Here is a 22,743-nt window from a genome sequence, read left to right as displayed (position 1 = left end):
CTCCTCTTGTCTGCCACGATGAAAATGTGAAAATGTAAAAAGAAAAAGAAAAAGCTGCTCTAGTCAGGCTGGGATAGTTGCTGCTAGAGTCACCATGTGGATGACTCTGCTTAACTGTTTTAAAAAAACCTCTTAAAAAAGTGCCCTCTGCAGGAGGAGGCAAGAGAACCACATGCCTCCTTTACATAAGGAATTTTTCGCCTTTTAACCCTTGCTTAACTCTGCTCAAGTGATCATAAAGATAGAGTAAAGGGGCACGTGGTTCTCTCGCCTCCTCCTGCAGTTAAGCACTAAGAGAGTCATCCACTGTGACTCTGGCAGCAACTATCTAAGCCTTTTTCCTTTAAAATTTGTTTTTCTTTTTCATGATGACAGTGGTGAGGCCCTGCCGCCCCTGACTGCAGGTCCCTGGATTCAAGAGACAGTTTGGTTAATAAAGACTTGCAGCTTCATCAGTAACAAGATTTGCATCCTTGACAGCTTACAAAAAACCATTAGAAATTGTGAAAGGCATTAATTTTCATGGAGAAATTACTTTTAAATGAGACATAATTCCGGTGCTGAAAGCCTTTCTTTTCAGTAAATCTTGGTAAGAAGATTCTGTGTGATTTGTGGCTGTGAAAAAGGTTGCTCTTTTGTCTGAGTCAACTGCCAAGAGCTTGATATTACTGTAAAGTACATTTATTAAAGAGTGCAAATCAGTTTGGTAATTTTGCAAACACTGGCTATTATTGGAATGAAAATGTCTGCTTGACATTAGACTGCACATGATTTGAAACATTTGGTAAAATATATTTGCCTTCCCAGAAGTCATTATTTTGGTTTGATGTGTAGACAGTACATTATTGGGTATCTTCAACTTCCTATCTGATCAATATTAGGTCAGATCCTTTTGCAGCTTACATGTCAATTGTATGCATCTATACATCTGTCCAGAGAAAAATGTCAGCAGAAGTCAAGTGTTTTTTTTTAATCAGCTGCTAAACTGAAAGGGTTCAATCTTTGGTGCTGTTATACAGGCAGTACAGAATTTACTATGGGTTTCATTCATTATAAACATTGGGATCTCCCTTTTATTTGACAGTTGAAACCTCAATTTATCATTAAATTTCATTATCATCTCAGTGTGACCTACTTCCAAACAAATTTAAGCCATTGATCATAAGGTAAATATTATGTGATATTCCTTTGACCATTAAGCATCAATTTTGTGCAAAAATATGGCATAGCAGTAGTTTTAAAAAGCTGTCAGCACTGAAATTAGAATATTGCTATGCTATAATTTAATTTGTTTACAATTACTTTAATACATGCCAACCAATTCTGGTTTAATTAATAAATAATCAGACTGGCTTAGCACAATTTGCAGATAAGCACACATTGCACTGTATTTTATTCTTTTAGCAAGGGAAAATGCCTTTTTTATTTTGATTAAACTTAACAAAGATTCCTTTGCATTATGTTAGTGTAATATAAAGGAAGATTTAATGTTCGTTTCATTAAGAAGCTAATCACTAACGAGAGCGCTATCAGAAATGCAAAATCTCAGGCTTCCACTCTTTCAACGTGGTCGCTAGGAGTCGAAATAAGCACAATAAGCAGTACGTATCTCTTTGACACCTAAAAGTCATCTGGATTTGTGCAGCTCTAATTCAAAGTCTTCTCTCTTTCAGTCGTGACAAAGAACTGTTACTGATGCAAACTACGGCAGCACTCCGTAAAGTCGAGAGCCAAGTTCTAAACTAAGACAACGAAGGGCGCGCAACGTAACTCCTCTCTCCCATTTACTTGAAGACTACAATTCCCGGCATGCCACTGAACGAAATTCGGGTACGCGTGGAGTTTCAGCAATCAAGCCGCTTTCTTTCGGCGGCGTTGAAGCTTCTGACGCCTAATGTCCTTGTGTCAATTTTCTCCTTTCGGGTTAGCCGAGTTGCCAGGCGCTGCCGCCCCCTCCTGCAGAGCAATCCCTCCCGACTGACTGGCTCTTCGCGTGACAATTCCCGGAGCGGGCGACGATTCCTCACCTAAGCGAACCTATCAACCAGCGAGAGCCGGGAGAAAGAAGGGGGTGGAAGGGGGAGCGCGCGCAGGCCTCGTTTGTTTTGGCTCGCGCCCGTGCGGTTCCCCGCACGACTTGGCGTGCGGGTGCTCGAACTTCTCGGCCACTGTCCTCGTGCCCGCGCCATAGTTGGCGTTGATCGCAGTGCGCTGGGGAGCCAGTGAGTCACTCGCTCCAGGGACAGCGCGAAGGGAGGCAGGAGGAGATCAACGCAAAGGCAGCGGGTGCTGACCCCGCGCGCTCCTGCGCCCGCGTACTTTGCGGGGCTACGGGGAGGGGGCGACTGCGAGCCTTGCCGCCGCCGCAAGTCCTCCGCGGAAGGCTCCCTCCCCTCCTCCTCCTCCTTCCCCAGCGGAACGTCCTCCCTCCCCACCCCGCCCGCCCTCTCCTTCCTCCTGGAGTCAGAGAACGTGTGAGCAGCGATGGCGGCCGCCGGAGTCCTGCCCAAGCACGAGCAGATCCTGGTGCTTGATCCGCCCACCGACCTAAAATTCAAAGGTACGGTAATAGGAAGGCCAGTGGAGCCGAGAGCGAGAAGGCCGGGAAGGAAACCGTACGCCTTTTCTGCCGGGTCCTTCCCGCGCGCAAGAGCCTGCGGAAGGGAGAGAGTTGAGTGGGGGTAGCCCGAAGAGGCCCGAGCTATTCCTTTGCCGTCCCCCCTCCCCGCACACCCCCTTCTGAGGCCCGAGGAGGAGGTTGGATTCAGGGGAATAGGACGAAGCGCCGCAGTCGCCATTTTGCTCTTCTCTTGTCTTTACGACACCCCCTCCTCCCCGCCTCTCCCGCCCCAATTCCCGGTGGGTTTGCTGTAGTGAGCGGTAAAGGCGGCGGTTCGCTGGCTTTCCCTCCGAAGTCGCCCCTGGTTGCTGCTCCCCCTCAGCGGCTGCTCGAGGTCAGCCAGTGGAAGCGGGGGAGAGTGGTTCAAGAGCACAACCGCTTTTGGCAGGAGCTGCCTTAAGATCTGGCAGGCGTTCCTTTCTTTTTTGCTGCATCGCAGCGGCCTCGGTCCCTCGCCCCGGGACGCTCGGCTGCCAGCGAACCACGGCGTCCGTCCCTCCTGCCATGAGACTGGAATGGCCCCTATCAGAGGCATAACACCGAATCTTTCCCGGTCGACTTTTCCCCGCCTTCCCCGGTTGGCTAGGAGAGGCCTAAGTTGCAGAAAATGCCCTGCTTGTGGACTGTGGTGGTAGCTCTCCACGCGTCTTGTGTATTTTCAGAGCTTGTGGTAGCCGTCTGTTTTTTGTATCGGGGCTGGCGAAGGGGGGTTGCTACCTTTCCATTCAGTACACAACAGCATACAATACAGTACTGTATGCAGCGCATGACCGCGGCGGGTTGTCCGTGCGGGTATAAGACCGTATAAAAGAGTGGCGATACCTTGCACCAACACCCTTTGATGTGTCATGTATGTACTTAGTTCAGGGCGTTTTCCACTGCAACGCTTATGCTCTTTTGCATTTTGAACTTTATAAATTGCATTCGGGTTCTGATAGATGTTTCAATTAAAGGGAGTTCCAGCTGCAGTTCGATGAAACGGCGTGGAATAACTTTATAAGCTTTGGATGTCCGTTGTATGCTTAGTACAGTAAATTCGGATGTGAGATCCTGTAGGACTGTTATATAATAGGTGATAAAAATGTTACTTTCTGATTGGGATCAGAAGATCATTAGAAGAACAGTAATAATTATTAAATTAGAGCAAGGTAAAGGGAACTTAAAACAAAAAAACCCTTCTGGTAGGATTGTATTTGTCAATATTTCCAGATTTTATAGATCATTTTAAAATTAGATAATTATGCTTTTCAACAGAAGGAATTAGGTGTGGGAAATGGACTTGAATATATAATTCTTATAGCCCCTTTTGCATTAAATAATAATTCTATAAAACCTTCCAGAGTACTTTAAAAAAATTAAATTCAAAAATTGAGTGGTTAGGAATCAGTGTTTTAAACTACGCAAACCCTGAACAGGAAAAGCATTCTGCTCAAAAGTGAATTGAATGTTGAAGGATATGCAGGACAAGATAATAGTACATTAGTTTGCTGAATTATTACGGGATTTGCCTTTTAATTGTTTACAGTTTGGGGAAAATAATGTATTTTGAATGGAGAGGACTTCAGAGAAAGTTGTGAAAGCTCTTATAGGAAAATTTTACTTATTATGTGAAATTGGCTTAGGATCAAATATATTTTTCCTATAAGGTTAATGAAGTTTATGAATAAAATATTTAAATTTTTAAACAATCTGTTTATTAATATTTTAGAAGAATCATTAGCATAATGCAAGATTGTCATTCTTGTTTCTGAACATAGCTCAAATGGTAGAACATACAAATGCTTTGAATATCTGTGGTTCATTCATTGACATTTTTAATGAAATTGTAATGGGATTTTGAGAGGAATCTTTGTAGAAGCTTGGCAAGATAGATCATGAAGACATTTCAGTGTAGCGTCAAACGTGTAATATCCTAGCTGGTTTTAGACCAGCAAGATCTACCATAGACCAAGTATTAATCCTATAATACCCAGTGGAGAAATATAGTTTTGAATCATTTGTTCAGCTTCTGTAGATGGAAGAAGAACCATCTAACAACATAGATAAATGACTGCTTTTCCTAATATATAAACTTTATACCAATACCAACAACTCAAGGGATAAGATTTGGTTCCCAAAAGCAGCTAGCCAACTCAATTTCAACAGCACAAGGATTAAATTTTATTGTTGCCCCATTATTTTGTAATTTACACAGCACCTCAATAATGGCAACTTTCACCCACTAAAATTAGCTGATGGGCATCCTTCATTTTTCCTGCATGATGACATGGTTATTCTGCTATTATCTGTGATAGGGATATAAAGAGTCCTTTGCTCAATATTGTGAAAAAGGAAAATTGAATCTTTAACAAAAATCCTCAAAAGCATAGTTGGTATATCAATGACTAAACAAGTCAAATATTTTAACTACCTGGAAATGATCTTTCACAGGTTGGAATGCAGGGCCTCACATTTGGCCCATATATTGTAGGTTGTCTAGAGGAATGCCACAGTGAATTGTCCTTTCATTTCTGCAAAGCCATATTTTTGAGACAAAAGCAATGGTATAACTATTGTTTTGGATTCCAGTGAGGCCTTACACTAACTGTAGCCCAGAGGATATAGATCAAGTTCTTAAGATTAATCATGCAAGTGCCTAGATGTGTATCTAACTCAGTTTTAAGACTAGAATGAGGAATAGGATAGAAGCTAAGATTTGGGTCATTATTTTTAATTACAGACTAAAAGTACTCTTTAAGCCAATAGGCTTAACATCCCTCATTATCAAAGATCACTTCCAATCCATCTAGAAGCCTATGACTTTTGTAATGAGCCAATACAAAGATGGGATATAACCAAGTAAAAAGATCATTGAAGGAGAGCTTCTTTGATGTAGGATGGTAATATGACATTAATTTAGCACCAACAGTACATGGTTTGGAAACTCTTCTGCAAACAAACCAATTATATGTTAATCTCACATAACAAACATTGCAGAACATTTGCTTTCGCCAGAGCAACTTTTGCATCTCATTTGGAAACCAAGGATCCAGAGTTTGGAGGAAGAATGGAGAGGCCAATCAAGCACAGTAATCCCACAGTCATTGAACCAGTTTTTGGTGCTTTTGGTAAAAGTTGCTTTCATCAGAAAAGAGGACTTTGGACCAAGGAGCAACAGGACTTTGGACCACTGTGCTTCATTAAGACCAGGGTCAACACAGCCGTGTACCAGGAGATTTTGGAGCACTTCATGCTTCCTTCCGCAGACGAGCTTTATGGGGATGCTGACTTCATTTTCCAGCTGCCCACACTGCCAAAAGCACCAAAACCTGGTTCAATGACTGGGATTACTGTGCTTGATTGGCCAGCAAACTCATCTGACCTGAACCCCATAGATCTATGGGGCATTGCTAAGAGAAAGATGAGAGACATAAGGCCAAACAATGCAGAAGAGTTGAAGGCCGCTGTTGAAGCATTATTCCATAACACCTCAGCAGTGCCACAGGCTGATAGCTTCCATGCCACGACACATTGAGGCAGTAATTGCTGCAAAAGTGGCCCAAACCAAGTACTGAGTACATATGCATGCTTATATTTTTCAGAAATCCGATGTTGTTCTATGTACAATCCTTGTTTTATTGATTGCATGTAATATTCTTATTTTCTGAGATGGTGGATTTGGGGTTTTCATGAGCGTGATGCCATAATAATCACAATTATGACAAATCACGGCTTGAGCTATCTTACTTTGCACGTAATGAGTCTTATCTCATATATTAGTTTCACCTTTTAAGTTGCATTACTGAAATAAATAAACTTTTGCACGATATTCTAATTTTTCGAGTTCCACCTGTATATAAAAAAATCACTTCCACAAATATCTTTGCCCCTGTAACTCTGATACCATAGAGAATGTTTAGCATCTTAGTAATACTTTCCCTTCTTTTCATCCTCTTTAATTCTTACAGTTCATTTTAACTGCCATGTTTAACGTATATTATATATTATTTTTATACATACACATATACACTCATCAAAGACCTTAATAAAAGTTTTACTTATATGTCATACACATATGTAGTAAGTTTCACTAAGCTCATGTTAAATGCTTTGGAGAAAGCATATTGAATTCTGTGCCAAAGCAGCATGTAAGCTTTGAGTGGTTCACAAAATATATGAACATAATACAATTATAAATATCAAACAGGTTAAAATTATTAAAAAAATTAAGCAAACTATAATGATTTCTGACTTTCTTTGATAGAATTATGAATAAAAAAATAAACTTTTACTAAAAGTTTAGCATTTGTCTACATTATTTCTTTGATGCTATGTAATTCTAATTGTCAAATCCCCAAATCAACATTTATTTCAGTTTCTCGCAAAAAGTCCAAAAGTCATTTCTAAGTAGAAATAAAATTAGTATATTCTTTACTTAAAGCTGTCAACTTTGCCATCTGTGTCAATTCCATCAGCTTCATCCATTCTTCCACACTTTCTATATACTTCATAGGTATTTGTAAACTCTTCCATCTTTGTGCATACAAAAGTCTCATTGCAGTTCATCACATATAAAAGTGCGTTTCCATAAAATGTTTCCATTTGTTTATCCACTGAACCTCAAATAAAAATCTCTAGTTTCAATTATACCTTCATTTTTAAAATCTTCTGAATCAGAATACATGCTCAATCTCGGTAATTTCTAGCTTTCTTGCATGTCCACCAAAGCTGAAAAAATGTACCATAAGTTTGATTTCATTTCCAACAAATATTTGAAATTCCCTTGTATATGTTTCACAGTTTTTCTAGTAGCATATACCAGGAATGGTATATGCCACTGGAATGCATCATATAAAAATTCTCAAGATTGTAATTTAATGTAAATTTAAATTCATTCTTCCTCATACTATCCCATTGACCCAACTATATATTATATTTCTTTTTGTACATTTTATTATACAGTCTTTCACTTGTTTATCCTGTTTTAATTTTCAATAAAACTTACTACATTTTATCAATAATCATTTGTATTCAATTCAACATTAAAATCAGTCTTAGCATTTTCAAGTTCATTAGTCTTGTCAAGTTCCAATGGCATATAAAGTCTTCCAACTTCAGGTTTTCACTTAAATATCCTTGGGAAAAATGTAGCAGATCCGTGTTAAGTTAATCATTTGGACTTAAGTGTAATTTCCCTTCTAATAAAAGGTTTTTTGGGTGATAGCTATGAAGGAATTTTATGAGTCACTTATGATTTATGCCAATTCAAAATTTTCAGTAAGGTATGCCTAATAAAATGATTTTTAAAATTTACCTTAACCTCATATCCCAGTAGTTGTGCCAACAGGTCTTAAGTCATGTTCTTCCAAGTCCAATAGCTGTCTATTTCTTAAACTCACCCACTCTTTCACCCGTATTAAAGAGCAACCTGCAAAATACAATTTCAAAATCTGGTCTTCTAACTCCTCTTTCTTTAGCATCATCCAGCAGTTTGTATTTAAGTCTCAGTTTCTGGTCTTGCCAAACAGTTTTGGAAAAATATTTTTTCTGTTACTTAAATGTTACATCAGTTGTCAGTATAAGTATTATCTCGAATAAAAATAACATTCCAGATAAAACATTCATCTTAATCACAGAAATTCTTCCCAACAATGACAGTTGCAATTTTTTTCAATCTCAACCTATCTTTTTTTACTTCATTCCATATTTTAACATTATTTTGAAATAACATGCAATTCATATTTTTCTAGTCAAATATTTAACCTTTTTAAAGGTCATTTTGATTTTCAAATCAAAACCAAATTATCAGCAAAAGCTCTGAGTTTAAAGATCTTATTTTTAATTTTAGGCCCATTATCTTCTTGTGTTGTTTAATATCTCTGTTCAAAATTTCAGGAACCAAAATAAATAGCAAAGGGGGCAGCAGACAACCTCATCCCCTTCTGGATATCACATGATTTAGTCAACACCATTAATTTAATTTAATCTATTTGTATTCTACCTTTATTATTTTTACAAATAACTCAAGGCAGCAGCCATATGCAACATACCTTTCTCCTCCTATTTTCCTTACAACAACCCTGTCATGTGATGGTCTAAAACTTTCTCTGTGCTAGAAAATTAATACAGCTTGATTTCATTACATTGTTTGACTATTCTATTACATCCAGTACAGTAGTCACATTATTTTTTAATTATTTTTTAGGTAGAAATCCACACTGATTTTCATGAATGAACTTTTGTCTTGTAAAAACTTGTTTACTTTATCCACGAAAATTGTTGATCATTGTTCATGAAAAATTGGTCTATAATTCTTAGTGGAAGATAAAATCTTGCCCTTCCTTTAGTAACAATGCAAATATTGACTTCTTTCCAAGATTCTCCTTGTAGAATGGAAAATATTAAATAATACTGGTATTAAAAGCTTTTTAAAGATTTAATCCAATTTTCATAATTTTGAAAAACCAGTAGCAACACATAATTATTAAAAGGTTTGACATAATACAAAAATTTTAGATATTTCAAGTAAAGTTAATTACTAAGTTTATGTTACATATAGTAACTTTTATTAAAGGGAATTGGTTGAAACACAAATTCTATGTTAACTTTTTGTTTAATTAATTCATATGGGTTATTCTTACAAATTATTAGTATATATGCTGGTTTATAACTAATAAACATTCATTGTTAGCTTGATGTTGAGATTTTCTGTGAACATTGAATATGTATTCATGGGTATAGCTCACATTTGCTTGTGGTATTGTTAATGAAATATATAACTGCAAATACAGTTAGTTACATAAGCATAAAAAATAGTTAACTACTAAAAATAGTGATGTAAGCATAACTAGCATAGTTGGGGCCATGGGTAATGGAAAGATGTTGCAACCAATCCCCTTCTAGCATACCCAGGAACTGTCCATACCCTTATTAGATTTAGAGAGCTATGACTATGGTGTAGCTTTCACAGGAGCTACAAAAGTACCTCTCTTTTTCCATGGGGGCTTTTAGAGTTATCTATCTTACAGCTCCCGGTATGCTTTTCCAATAATAATATTATTGGTATGCTTTCCTTTGCCAAAAAGTTAAGATTTGAGATTACAAAAGTAAAATATTAAATTTAGTTGCTAAAATGCAAAAATTGCTCATTACATAGCAAATGTATGTCTATAAAATTTTAATTTGATTGGAAAATAGATGTTAAGAATAAATAGACCCTAACTGCCCATTATGAATACTTGCTTCTGATTCTCTAATAATACAAAAGAAAATGGGTCCACATGTAATATGAGTTTAAAATATCAATTATTAAACATTTTGAGAACTTAATAAAATTGTACTATACATAGCAGATTGATGCGTTGCGTCTTAAGGATTCCTGGTTATTCAGAGCAACAAACTAGGAAAATATCCATAAAACAAAAACATAGTATCAATAAAAATATTTTGGACAGTAACCTACCCCAATGTTTTAACAGTTATTATTAGTTTGTGTTCTTCAAATTGCAAGTAATATACAATTCTACTCTTAAATGCCTAGACTGAATGAATATAAGAATAGACCTAAGCAGTTACATATTAGTAATAGCAATAGCATATTATAGACTTATATACTACTTCACAATGCTTTACAGCCCTTTCTAAATGGTTTACAGAGTTAGCATATTGCCCCCAGCAATCTGGGTCCTCATTTTACCAACTTTGGAAGGATGGAAGACTGAGTCAACCTTGAGCCAGTCGGAATTGAACTCTTGGCAGTAAGCAATGACTTAGCCTGCAATATTGCATACTAACCACTATCACCACAGCTCACCACAGTTAACACATTTCCTATGAGTGTTGCTTTTAGCAATTGGTAAATCAATAGATCTGTCAATTCATGGATGTAATGCACTGAATGAAATGAGTGGATTAAGGTCATTTAGTAGTGTGAGTGGCTAGCTGGGTTGTGTGTATGCAGCTGGAAAATTTTGACCTGCTGGGTCATGACCCATCCTTTTGCTGGGGTACATGGCACTTCATCATTGTTACCACTTGCTGCAGCATATAGATATTTTGACCATTCCAATTGTGTGGGAGATGTGATTCTTAAAGCCCAAGCAAATTAACTCAACTGCAAGACTGAGCACAATAATAATTACGATGTAACTTGTTATAACATCATTATCTGGTTCTAGCAACTTTGAGGTTTGTGGCCAGATAACAGCAAGCTAATTGTCTTAGTATTTAAAAATATTATTAAAAATAAGGAAAACAAAAACATTTTTTAGCTTGGGTATCTAAGATAAGGCATTTAAAATGCTATGGGAAAGCAGACAGATCCAAATATGAATCTGAAGCACAAAGAAGTTAAGATGGAGCAAATGATACTTTAGTTATAACAAAAACTAGTAAACTTCTGATAGAAAAATTAGAGACAACTTCCTTGAAATAGGTAATTAATTTCTGGAAATTACTTTCCAGATATAATATTTAGCATATCTGAAAACAAAATAATGCTCAAGAAGATAATGGCCTAGAACTCATATGTTGGAGAGAGTAGGAATTTTCTCTAACCTGATTCTCCAGTTAGCTGGTCCTTACTTCCTCAGATTGCAATTCAATTTAAACTTTAGAAGCATTTAAGATTTAATTTATTTGTATGCCGCCCTTCTCCGGGAGGGACTCAGGGCGGCGAACAACTCAAAAGGGGAAAGGGGATACAAACACAATACACGTAATTAAAATACACAAGAGTCATACAGCCATACAAGTCGAGAGGGGAGGGGAACTCATCAACCCCAGGCCTGCTGGCACAGCCAGGTTTTGACGGCTTTCCGGAAGGCCTGGAGAGGGGTGAGGGTCCGAATCTCCGCCGGGAGTTCATTCCAAAGGGCTGGAGCTGCAACAGAGAAGGCCCTCCCCTGGGTGGTAGCCAGATGGCATTGGCTGGTAGACGGAACCCGGAGGAGGCCGACCCTGTGCGATCTAACGGGTCTGTGGGAGGTAATTGGCAGCAGGCGGTCTCTCTTTCTTTGTAGCTCCTGTTAGCTCACTAGAGTTTTATGGGTCATGGTTTAATATTATTTCTCTCTTCAATCCAGACACCTAACATTGCTGTTACCATGGTTTCCAAACAAATCCCTGGCTATATAGTCTCTCTGCCTGTCCCTCCCTAAGCAGGCCTTGTTCTCTTCTCCTTGAAGATATTCTTGATTCCAAGTCATACTCTCATCTTTAATCCCAGAGAAAGATTGTTAGCTCTCTCATGGAAACTAGTGAGGATCATGTGACTATTTCCAATCTCATTTTGCTTATGTTTCTACACACTTTTGCTTTTTCCTTCTAGATTATTAGTGTTAGATTTTTATCTTGCATTATAATATATAACTCAAAGCTGCAAACATACCTAATACTCATGCCTTCTATTTTCTCCACAACAACAACCCTGTCAGTTGGGTTGGAATGAGAGAACAAGACTGACCCAAAGTCACCCAACTAACTTTCATGCCTAAAACAGGACTAGAATGCATAGTCTTAACTTCTACAGATAGTCTCCAATTTATGATCAGAATTGGGATTGAAATTTTGGTTGCTAAGCAATTAAGCGAATCATCATGTGACCAGACATGATTTTATAACAATTTTTGCTGTAGCTGTTAAGCAAATATCTGTGGTCCTTAAGCAAGTCACATGGTTATTAAGCACATCTGGTTTTCCCTTATTGACTTTACTTGTTGGAAGTTGGCTGGGAAGATGGCAAATTATGATCGTGTCATGACAAGATGCTGCAGGATCATAAATGTGATGTGATTGCCAAGTTCCCAAATTGCGATCATGTAACTGTGGAGGTGGTGTGACAGTTATAACTTTCAGAATGGAACAAGTCACTTTTTTTCAGCATTTTTGTAACTGCAAACCATTAAATAAGTGGTACTAAGTCAAAGACTACAGGTATACCAGATTGGCCCCATCAGATGTTCTCTTTCTGAAGATACACCACTGATTGTTCTTTTCTCTACAGACAACAGTTTTTGTCAGCAATTGTGAAGACGGGAACTTGTTGAGCAAACAAGGGCAAGATTCTTTTCCATACTGAGTGGGGAGGAGTATCCAGAATGGGTTGACCTTATCCTCTCATGATTGGGTTGAGTCAGATAAGCTCTTTGGGCAACGCCCCCTAGCACCAGGTATTCCCCAGTTTTACTGACTCATCCGATCATGAGAAGTTGCACATTCTGGATCTCCAGCAATTTACTAGGATTGAAAGAGAATTCATTTGGACCCATCAAATCTTGCCTCCCTGCACCGCGAACAGCCTCCTCCTATACGAATGGGATTGCCACCAGCCCCCCTGGGGTGGCACGCTACCCTGGCTACTGAGTGAATCCGAAGTCACTCAGTGAGGACCTTGACAGGGCAGCAGGAGGAGAGGGCACAAACCTCCTGGAGGTAAGCCCAGCCACTGAGGATTGTAAGTTGCTGGAGCGCTCTGTCGCTCCCCTCAGGGGTTGAGCAATGAACCGCGGCTTCCCAAACGCCGCGGAGTGCCCCCGCTGCCTCCACGTGGTCAGAGGATCGTGAGGAAGCAGAAGAACCCTTTCCTGGCCACAGCAGCATCGGAGAAGAGGCAGGAAGAAGAGGATCTGGCTAAGAAGGCGCACAGCACCTCCTTGGAGCACAAGCCGTTCTACAGGTACTTTTGAATGTCGCGCCCCTTTGCCAGCCGCGCGGCTCCATTTTGAAGCCATGAGGACCCACGTGGTCCAAGATGGCGGCGCCCAGCAGCTACCAGGAACAAGAAACCCAGGCAACTGCAAACTTGGACTGCAGCCCCACCGGAGTGGCATAAGAGCAAGCATCCAGGTCAGTGCCTTCCCCAGAGACTGCCCGAGGGGGGGGGGAAGGAAAGGCTAAATGTACCTCTCCCCCAGGGCAGATCCAGAGGAAGGGGAGGGGGTCACAAGCCTTCCAAGTCCTCTAAGTATGAGAGGAGAAGGCATAAGACTTTAGAGAGGCTCTGCAAGAAGGCTGGCAGCCATCAGGCCACCCCAGGCAAAGGGGGAAAAACTCCAGGCACTCCCTTACCCAGTGGAGGCACAGTGGAGAATCCAGCCCTGCCAGCAAGGATACCTATAGACACCTCAGGACTTTGGAGCGCTACTCAGGGGTGGCAGTCCCCGGTTCCACCACAAAACCGCGCTCGACTAAACTGCGCTCAACTAAACCGCGTAGCTGACGTCATCAACAGGGCGACAACAGCACGGAGACAGAAGCACGCTGTAAACGCTATACCTAAAATTAACCCCTAAACCTAACCCCCCTAAACCTAAACCTAACCCTAAACCTAACCCTTAACCTAACCCTAAACCTAATCCTAACCCTTAACCTAACCCTAAACCTAACCCTAAGCCTTAACCTAACCCTAACCCTAAAGCTAACCCTAAAGCTAACCCTAAACCTAACCCTTACCTTAAGTTGAATCGGCTTGCTTTCAAGATGCTATTTAAAGCACCCTTCTTTCTCCGCGCTGGCTGTTGTCGCCCTGTTGATGACGTCAGCGACGCGGTTTAATCGGGCGCGGCTTAGTTGAGCGCGGTTTTGACGGGTCACGGCAGTCCCCTACTCCTCCTGCTATGGGGGCAGCCTTGCCTACTGGACTTCCCCTCTTGGGCATTCCCCCTGCTCAGGGGGGCATGGGCCCCAGCCAGACATCTCCCACAGGGGCTCCCAACTTTCAGGAGATAATGATACAGGCATTTCAGCAATGCATGGCAGCAGCATTCCCACAGCCACAGGGCCCCCCCCCTCCCCCCAGGGCTCCTGAATACCCAGAAGCCCAGGAGGAAGAGATCCCCAGCTCCTCAGATTCATCCCAGGAGGACAGCGACATGGAAAGTGAGGAAGGCGAGATCAGGGAGGACAAGCTGTCAGAGGATGAAGGCATGTCTCCTCCTAAACCTACATTCACCGGGTTATTCCAGCCCTCACTGTTTAAGTCCCTGCTCTTCAAGGCCAAGACAACAGCCAAGCTAGGCAGCAAGGCAGCGGAGGTCCCACCTCAACGCCAGGGCTTCTCAGCGAAGAACATTTTCAATGAGCAGGCCTCGTGGCGGACACCGTTCCTTCGCCCAAGACCTTCCTCGACCTGGTAAGGCGCCAATGGGCATCTTCTACAACTGGTCCCTCACCCCCCTCTTCAGACAGGGTGTTCTTCAAAGTGGACCAAGAGCTGGCTAAGCTGCTGGCGCAGCCCGCCATAGATGCTTCAGTCGTGGCTCTTCATACATCCACCAACATGCCCGGGGAGCCAGAGGATGCCTTGAAGGCGGAGGACAAGAAGGCGGATCTCACCTTGCAGAGAGGTCATCAAGCAGCGGCCTGGGCTGTGAAAGCCACCACAGCCTCCTTCATCAACAGATCATCCTTGCTGTGGCTGCAGGAGCTACCGCAACGCATCTCCATAACAGATGTCTGGTCACATAAGGACATCAATAAGCTGGTGGCAGCCATCCAGTTTTCATCGGATGCCACCTTAGCTGCAGCCAGATTTGCTTCCAGGGCGATTGTGTCGTTGGTGGCATCACACAGGCTGCTGTGGCTACGGCAGTGGCAGGCAGAGGTTCATCACAAGTGGTGCCTGGCTTCGGCCCCCTTCACAGGGGACTCCCTCTTTGGCTCGGCTCTGGGCCCGTTCCTGATTGAGAACAAGGACAATAGGAAGGTCCTGGCCACCGCCCAGAAGAAAGACAGCTTCAGGACGACTCCATACCCCAGACACTCCTACTCCCGGGGTCAGGACTCTGGTTCCTTCTTTCGGGGTCAGGATTCCTTCAGGAGGTCAGAGGCAGGGTTCTTTGGAAACAGGCAGTACCAGGGTGGATTCCCTGCTAGGCAGAGTACCCAGACAGACAGCAGAGAGGCAGGCAGCAGAAGGGGGCGGAGAGGGCGCTCCTTCCGCAAAAATTAAATCCAGGCCCAGCGGTTTCCCCATTGGGGGGTGCTTAGTGCACTTTGCCGACTCTGGGACCTCACCTCCTCGGACAGGTGGGTGCAGAAGACCATCAGGCATGGCCTTTCACTCGAATTTCTTTCCAGTCCCCCGAGCTTCTTCCGGATATGCCCTGTTTCAAAGAACCCGACCCGGAGGTTGCTGATGCAGGAGGCCATCCAACACCTATTGGAGATCAGGGCGATCCAGCTGGTGCCTCCAGAGCAACAGGGTCAGGGGCACTACTCCATTCTGTTTGACATCCCCAAGGCCTCAGGGGGCTGGAGAGCGATCCTTGATGTGAAACACCTGAACCATTCCATTTGTTATAGGAGGTTCAAGATGCACTCTCTGCACTCTATCTTGGAGGGGGTTAGGCAGGGAGACTTTCTCACCTCCATAGATCTCACAGAGGCCTACCTGCACGTTCCCATTGCCCAGGATCACCGCAGGTATCTCAGGTTTTGCTACATGGGACACCACTATCAGTACCGGCCCCTCCCCTTCGGGCTGTCTTCGGCCCCGAGGGTATTCACTAAGGTAATGGCAGCACTGGCAGCGCACCTGAGGCAGGTCCCAGTGCGCATCCAATGTTATCTGGATGATCTGCTATTGCAGTCATCTTCCTTTAGGGGTGCCCTACGAGATCTAGACGTCACCATGACAGTCCTGAGAGATCACGGGTTTACGGTAAATCTAGCCAAAAGTCACCTCCACTCCTCTACTAGTCTGATCCACCTAGGAGCCAGAATAGACACCCAGACGGGCATGGTTTTCCTGTTGCCTGACAGACAGATAGTGCTTAGGCAGCTAGCCTCCTCAGTAGCCAGGAAGCGCAGTGTCCTTAGCCACCCTGTCTAAACTGCTGGGCACCATGGTCTCCACCATTGGCATCGTCCCGTGGGCTCGCCTCCACACCAGAGATCTCCAATGGTTCCTCTTGCCGTTCCAGTGAAGGAGCATGAGCTGTTCACAGACCAAGGTACTTCTCCCTGCAGAGGTCTCCCACTCCTTGACTTGGTGGATGTCCCCAGCGATCACGAAGGGCGAAGCCTTCTGGACATCAGACCGCTTGATGGTAACAATGGACGCCAGTCTGAGCAGGTGGGGTGCCCATCTGCTGGCTCAGATGGTGCAAAGACAGTGGTCTCAGGCGGAAGGGACTCACAACATAAACTGGTTGGTGCTCAGGGCGGTCCGCCTGGCCCTGTTACATTTCCAGAGCTCGGTCAGGGGCCAGCACATATTAGTCCTCACAGACAATATCACCACAAGGCCCACATAAACAGGTGGGGGACCAGATCAAGGGCCCTCATGAAGGAGACCAAATGTCTGGGGCAGTGGGCCGAAAGGAACCTCCGGTCTTTGAGGGCCGAACACATAGCGGGTGTGGACAACACCAGAGCCGACTGCCTCAGCCGGGCCGAGGTGGACAACTCAGAGTGGAGGCTGCAGCCGGCGATCTTTGAGGAGGTGGCCGAGCGCTTTGGGCGCCCGGAGGTCGACCTATTCGCCACTCCCCTCAACACCCAGCTCCCGAGATTCTTCAGGTACCAAACAAATACCGGGGGGGGGGGGTCGGAAGGGACGGACACTCTGCTGAGTCCATGGCCCAGGGGTCTTCTGTATGCCTTTCCTCCCTTGCCTCTGATCCCCAGGGTCATACGGAAGGTCCTTCAGGAGGGGGCGGAAGTGGTTCTTTTGGCCCCTCACTGCCCAGGAGGCCATGGTTTGCAGATTTCCAGTCTCTGTTGGTGGAGAGGCCCTGGAGAATCTCCCAGGAGAGGATATCCTTCAGCCAGGGGTCGCTGGAGCACCCATATCCTCAATGGTTCCAGTTGACCGCTTGGCGATTGAGCGGAGCATCCTGAGGAAAGACCTCTTCTCCCCCAGGGTGATACGGACTATTCAGGCCGCCCGCAGACCCTCCATGGAGCGCATCTACGGCTCTACGTGGCGGACCTTTGACTCTTGGTGTAACTCCCGGGGGTACAATCCTATCCAGGCTATGGTGCCACGGGTTCTGGACTTCCTCCATGCGGGCCTGGACAGAGGGTTAGCTCCTAACACAATTAGGAGACAGGTTTCAGCCATCTCATCAGTTCTCCTGTGTGGCAGAAACCAGAGTTTGACTCACCACCCCATGGTCAGGCAATTCCTTAAGGGGGCTTCCAATCTCAAACCGCCCACGGTACACAGGTACCCTTCCCTATCTATCTACAAGGTATTGGACACTCTAACAGGCGCTCCGTTTGAGCCGTTACGAACAGTTTCCCTTAAGTTCCTGACTCTGAAGGTGGAGTTCCTGGTGGCCATCACCTCCGCCAGGCGGATATCCGAACTGTAAGCGCTGTCCACCAGGCAGGATCTCTGCGTCTTCCACCAAGACAGGGTGGTGTTACGGCTGGATCCGTCCTTCATCCCCAAGGTGTGTTCCTGCTTCCATCGAGCCCAGGAACTGATTTTGCCCAACTTCTGTCCCAACCCTTCTCACCCGTTGGAGAGGAAGTGGCACACTCTGGACGTGAGGATGATCTGCCTCAGGAGAACCAGGCCAAACAGGAAATCCGAAGCTCTGTTTGTGTCCTTCCAACCAGGGTCCCTGGGTAACAAGGTAACTTCCACCACAATAGGAAGGTGGTTGCGAACCTGCATTGCCACTGCATACCAATCGCAGGGCTTACAGACACCAAATCATATCACAGCTCACTCCATGCGGAGCGCAGCCACATCCACGGTCTGGGCCATGCAGGCATCCCTGGCCGAAATCTGCAGGGCAGCCACGTTGGCTTCCCCCCCTCCCTTTGTTAGGAACTATAAGCTGGACTCCTTTGCCTCGGCAGAAGCCTCGTTTGGCCGCAGGTTGCAGGTGGTTCACAGGGCGGGGCCCACGCCTCAGCAGGCTTGAGTGGGGGACATGGGGCCTCAAGGGTCTCCCTCCCTAGGCACGTGCAGGCTTTGGTACGTCCCATTCTGGATACTCCTCCCCCCTCACTGGAGAAAGGCCGTTGGTACTTACCTGATATGCCTCTTCTCATAGTGGGGGGAGGAGTATCCAGTCCCTCCCTGACTATGTTTGTACGACTAAGTGTTATGTTCATTGTTTATGAAGTTATATAAATATTGATGTTGAAGACAATAAAAGCTAAGAACTGAATTAAGAGTCTGGAGTGAATGGTGCAACGAGTCGGATAGAGCTCTTCGTCAATAAAACTGGGGAATACCTGGTGCCAGGGGGCGTTGCCCAAAGAGCTTATCTGACTCAACCCAATCATGAGTGGATAAGGTCAACCCATTCTGGATACTCCTCCCCCCACTATGAGAAGAGGTGTATCAGGTAAGTACCAATGCCCTTTCTCTATCACCCTTGAGGATTCAATTTTGTTGTCATTATGAGCTTTCCTGCCTCTCTGGGATTGAATATTGATTGTATGATTGAATGTACAGACTAAAGGAATTTCCTATAGGGTTTGCCTGATCAGCACAGTAGCATATATTTTAAATTGTAGGATTTGGAAACTAGAGCCAATGATCGTATCAATATAATGTTACCACCTATAATTTCTAGGTGGCAGTGCTTAAATGGAGTTGGCTGAAACAAGCAATAATGTTATGTGTAACTTGGGAAGATGACATATTTTGAGATAATTTTATTTAATGTATAAAAGCACATTAGAAATCTGAAAGCATAGTATGCTCTCAATTTGATGTATTTGATAGCATTAAAGATCGTTTTTGTGCTATTTACTAGTCCTGTTCAGCTCAGCGTAATATTCTCCACATTTTAATACTCATCACATTTTGTATAGCTTCTAACATAATAAATGCCCAAATGGTTGTATAGTGAACATGAATAAATGTTGTAGGTTTTAAAACTAATCTAATTCATTCATTCATTAAATAATATTTAAAATAGTTTTTAAAACCTTACAGCAAGTCCTCGGCTTATGATTGGAAATGAGACAAGATTTCCCATTTTAAGTTTTTCTGGTTGTATTGTGGCACCCACATGACTGGATCTGATTTTATAGTAATTTTTGTGCCAGTTATTAAGTGAATCATGGGTCATTAAGTGAATGTCATGACCTTAAATTTGTACACTTTATCATCTCATATCTCTGTAGTCTCCTCTCTCCTCATTATGTTTGGTACTGTGCACCCATTGAATATTTATTTGTTAGATTTATTATTTAAATCATGTGTAAAGGTAAAGGTTCCCCTCGCACATATGTGCTAGTCATTCCCAACTCTAGGGGGTGGTGCTCATCATTTCAAAGCTGAAGAATCAACGCTGTTCAAAGATGTCTCCGGCGTTACTAAATGCCGAAGGCGCATAGAATTCTGTTACCTTCCCACGAAAGGCAGTTCATATTTTTTATACTTGCATTTTTACATGCTTTCGAACTGCTAGGTTGGCAGAAGCTAGAACAAGTAATGGGAGGTCACTTTGTTACAGGGCACTAGGGATTTGAACTGCCAACCTTTCTGATCGACAAGCTCAGTGTCTTAGCCACTGAACCACTGCGTCTCATGTGTATGGTCACCCAATTAATAAAATGCAACTCTAGACAGCTAATTTAGGATTAAAAACAAAACAAGGTATACCATAAATATAAAAGAACCACAGTAAAACAGTATAAATAAAGTGCCAAACAAAAAAATAAATCAAAATCTTGATTTAGGTTTCTTAATAGGCTTATTCTACATCCTACTCTAGTGCTTGGAGAAAGTTTTGCTTTTAAAGTTTTATGGAAGACAGCAGAATCAAGGTTATCTGTATCATGGCTGATCTGTTCTAAAGGGTATGTGTCATGATAGAGAAGGCTTGCTTATTGGGCTTTATTAGAAGTCACTGTTTCATGAAGGGGATCCAAAACTTGGCTGTTCTATCAGACTTTGTGGGAAAGCAGAAATAGTTAAAGATAGATGATTCTACAAATAAAATATCTCTGTGCTATAAAAGGCTTCATAGGTGATAACTAGTACCTTGAATTGCAGTAGAAATTATGATAAGCCAGTGTATCTCATGAAGTAGTGATGTCAAATTGGCCTAATGTGCTATACCTAGCCATGGTACATTCTGGACAATTGTTATGATGATGTTCAAGGGATGTAGAGCATGTTGCAGTAGTCCGAGATATAATTGAGGCATAAATGTTTGTGAACAAGGCCTCCCAATCCAGGAATGGACACAATTGATACAAGATACACAAGATGGAGTTAGACAAAAGGAGCTCTTGCTCCTGGCTTCTACTTGCTTCAAACAGGAATTGTGAGTCCAAGAGGAACCTAAAATTGTTATCAAGTTCTTCTAGGGGAACGCTAGATCTAAAAATGGAAAATCTTCAAATTTGAAATGGGTGGGGGGAAGGGATCATGGCACTAAAATCCACAGTTATTCCTTTTTTGGGTTGAACGGAATTTGTTCTTCCATATCCAGACACCCACAGCTTTCAGGCTCTGGAATAGAACTTAATTTGATTGGGCAGGGATAAAGATATAACCTTACATATTATTAGCATTTCATTTCATTTCATTTCATTTTATTAAGATTTATAGGCCGCCCTTTTCCCTGAGGGGACTCAGGGCGGCTTACAATCATAGGGAAGGGGGTGAAATGCAAAAACAAACAATATGTGAATAAAATAAAATGATAAAAACACAACTTGCATTCAACACTCAACACTCGGGCGGGGTGAAATTGGAAACCTATCCCCAGGCCTGTTGGGATAGCCAGGTCTTAAGGGCTGTGCGGAAGGCCTGGACGGTGGTGAGGGTGCGTATCTCGACGGGGAGGTCGTTCCACAGGGTCGGAGCTGCAACAGAAAAGGCTCTCCTCCATGTAGTCGCCAGTCGGCATTGACTGGCAGATGGAATTCGGAGGAGGCCCAGTCTGTGCGATCTAATCGGTCGAAGGGAGGTAATTGGCAGAAGGCGGTCTCTCAAGTACTCAGATCCACTACCATGGAGTGCTTTGAAGGTGGTCATCAACGCCCTGAAGCGCACCCGGAGATCAACAGGTAGCCAGTGCAGCTCGCGGAGGATGGGTGTCATGTGGGCGAACCGCGGTGCGCCCACTACCACTCGCGTGGCCGCATTCTGAACTAACTGCAGTCGCCGGATGCACTTCATGGGCAGCCCCATGTAGAGCACATTGCAGTATTCCAGCCTAGAGATCACAAGGGCTCGAGTGACTGTTGCGAGAGCCTCCCGTTCCAGGTAGGGGCGGACCAGGCGAACCTGGGCAAAAGTCCCCCTGGTCACAGCCGACAAATGATGGTCAAAAGTCAGCTGTGGATCCAGGAGGACTCCTAAGTTACGAACCCTATCTGAGGGGTATAGAATTTGACCCCCCAGCCTGAGTGAGGGTATATTGGCCAAATTGTTGGGAGGGAAACACAACAGCCACTCGGTCTTGTCTGGGTTGAGTACCAGTTTGTTAGCACTCATCCAGTTCTTAACGGCCTCAAGACCCCGGTTCATCACGTCCACCGCTTCATTGAGTTGGCACGGGGCGGACAGATACAGTTGCGTATCGTCCGCATATTGATGGTATTGGTGATACTTAACCCTGCACTAACAAATGTGTCTTAGATGTTAAATAGGAGCAGGGAGAGAGATTGGAACTCTGAGGAAATCTGTAAAGCAGGAATGTAGAGTTAAACATCTCCTGTTAACATCAATCTAAACCATTTTGGAGGAAAGAGAACCAGTGCAACACTGTGCTTCCAGAAGGATACCATGTCATTGATGGTTTAAAAAGTCACTGAGGGATGGATCAAGGAGGGGAAGAATATTCAATAATTACCTGAAAACAGTCTTCACAGAGAACCTGCAGCTCAGGCCCATCCCAACCTAGGAGGGACTTGACCACTTTGAAGAGGGTTGCCAGCTAGTCATTTTCTGCCACTTTTACCGCTGCAAAGTAACATTGCCAGTGCTCAATTGGATTTACTCTTCATTTTCCTATAGTGGTGCTACAGTAGACGCCTCTCTCCTGCCATTTTATTTCCTAGAGCACATCTAAAAACAGGGAGCTTAAGGGAATCACCAAGCAGAAAGGAGTCCGCACAGATGTTATCCAAACATAGATCATCACTATCCATATCTCATAGATATAAAAGATATAAAAGAATGTATATCCCACTGTTTTCTTCAGGAGCTCAAGGAAGGA

General features: G+C 43.5%; 1 protein-coding gene across 1 annotated transcript in view; it reads left to right on the top strand.

Moving 5' to 3' along the window:
* Window positions 1–2,166: 2,166 nt before the first annotated feature.
* The window catches only part of VAPA (VAMP associated protein A), a 55,388-nt gene continuing 34,811 nt past the window's right edge, over window positions 2,167–22,743 (top strand). The window contains exon 1 of the mRNA XM_032222551.1: window positions 2,167–2,560. Coding sequence (XP_032078442.1) covers window positions 2,485–2,560 — 76 coding nt within the window. The 5' untranslated portion in view covers window positions 2,167–2,484. The remainder of the gene's footprint in view (window positions 2,561–22,743) is intronic.

This window comes from Thamnophis elegans, chromosome 8 (assembly GCF_009769535.1).
Source record: "Thamnophis elegans isolate rThaEle1 chromosome 8, rThaEle1.pri, whole genome shotgun sequence".
NCBI classification, from domain to species: Eukaryota; Metazoa; Chordata; class Lepidosauria; order Squamata; family Colubridae; genus Thamnophis; species Thamnophis elegans.
This window is presented reverse-complemented; position numbering and strand designations above follow the sequence as displayed.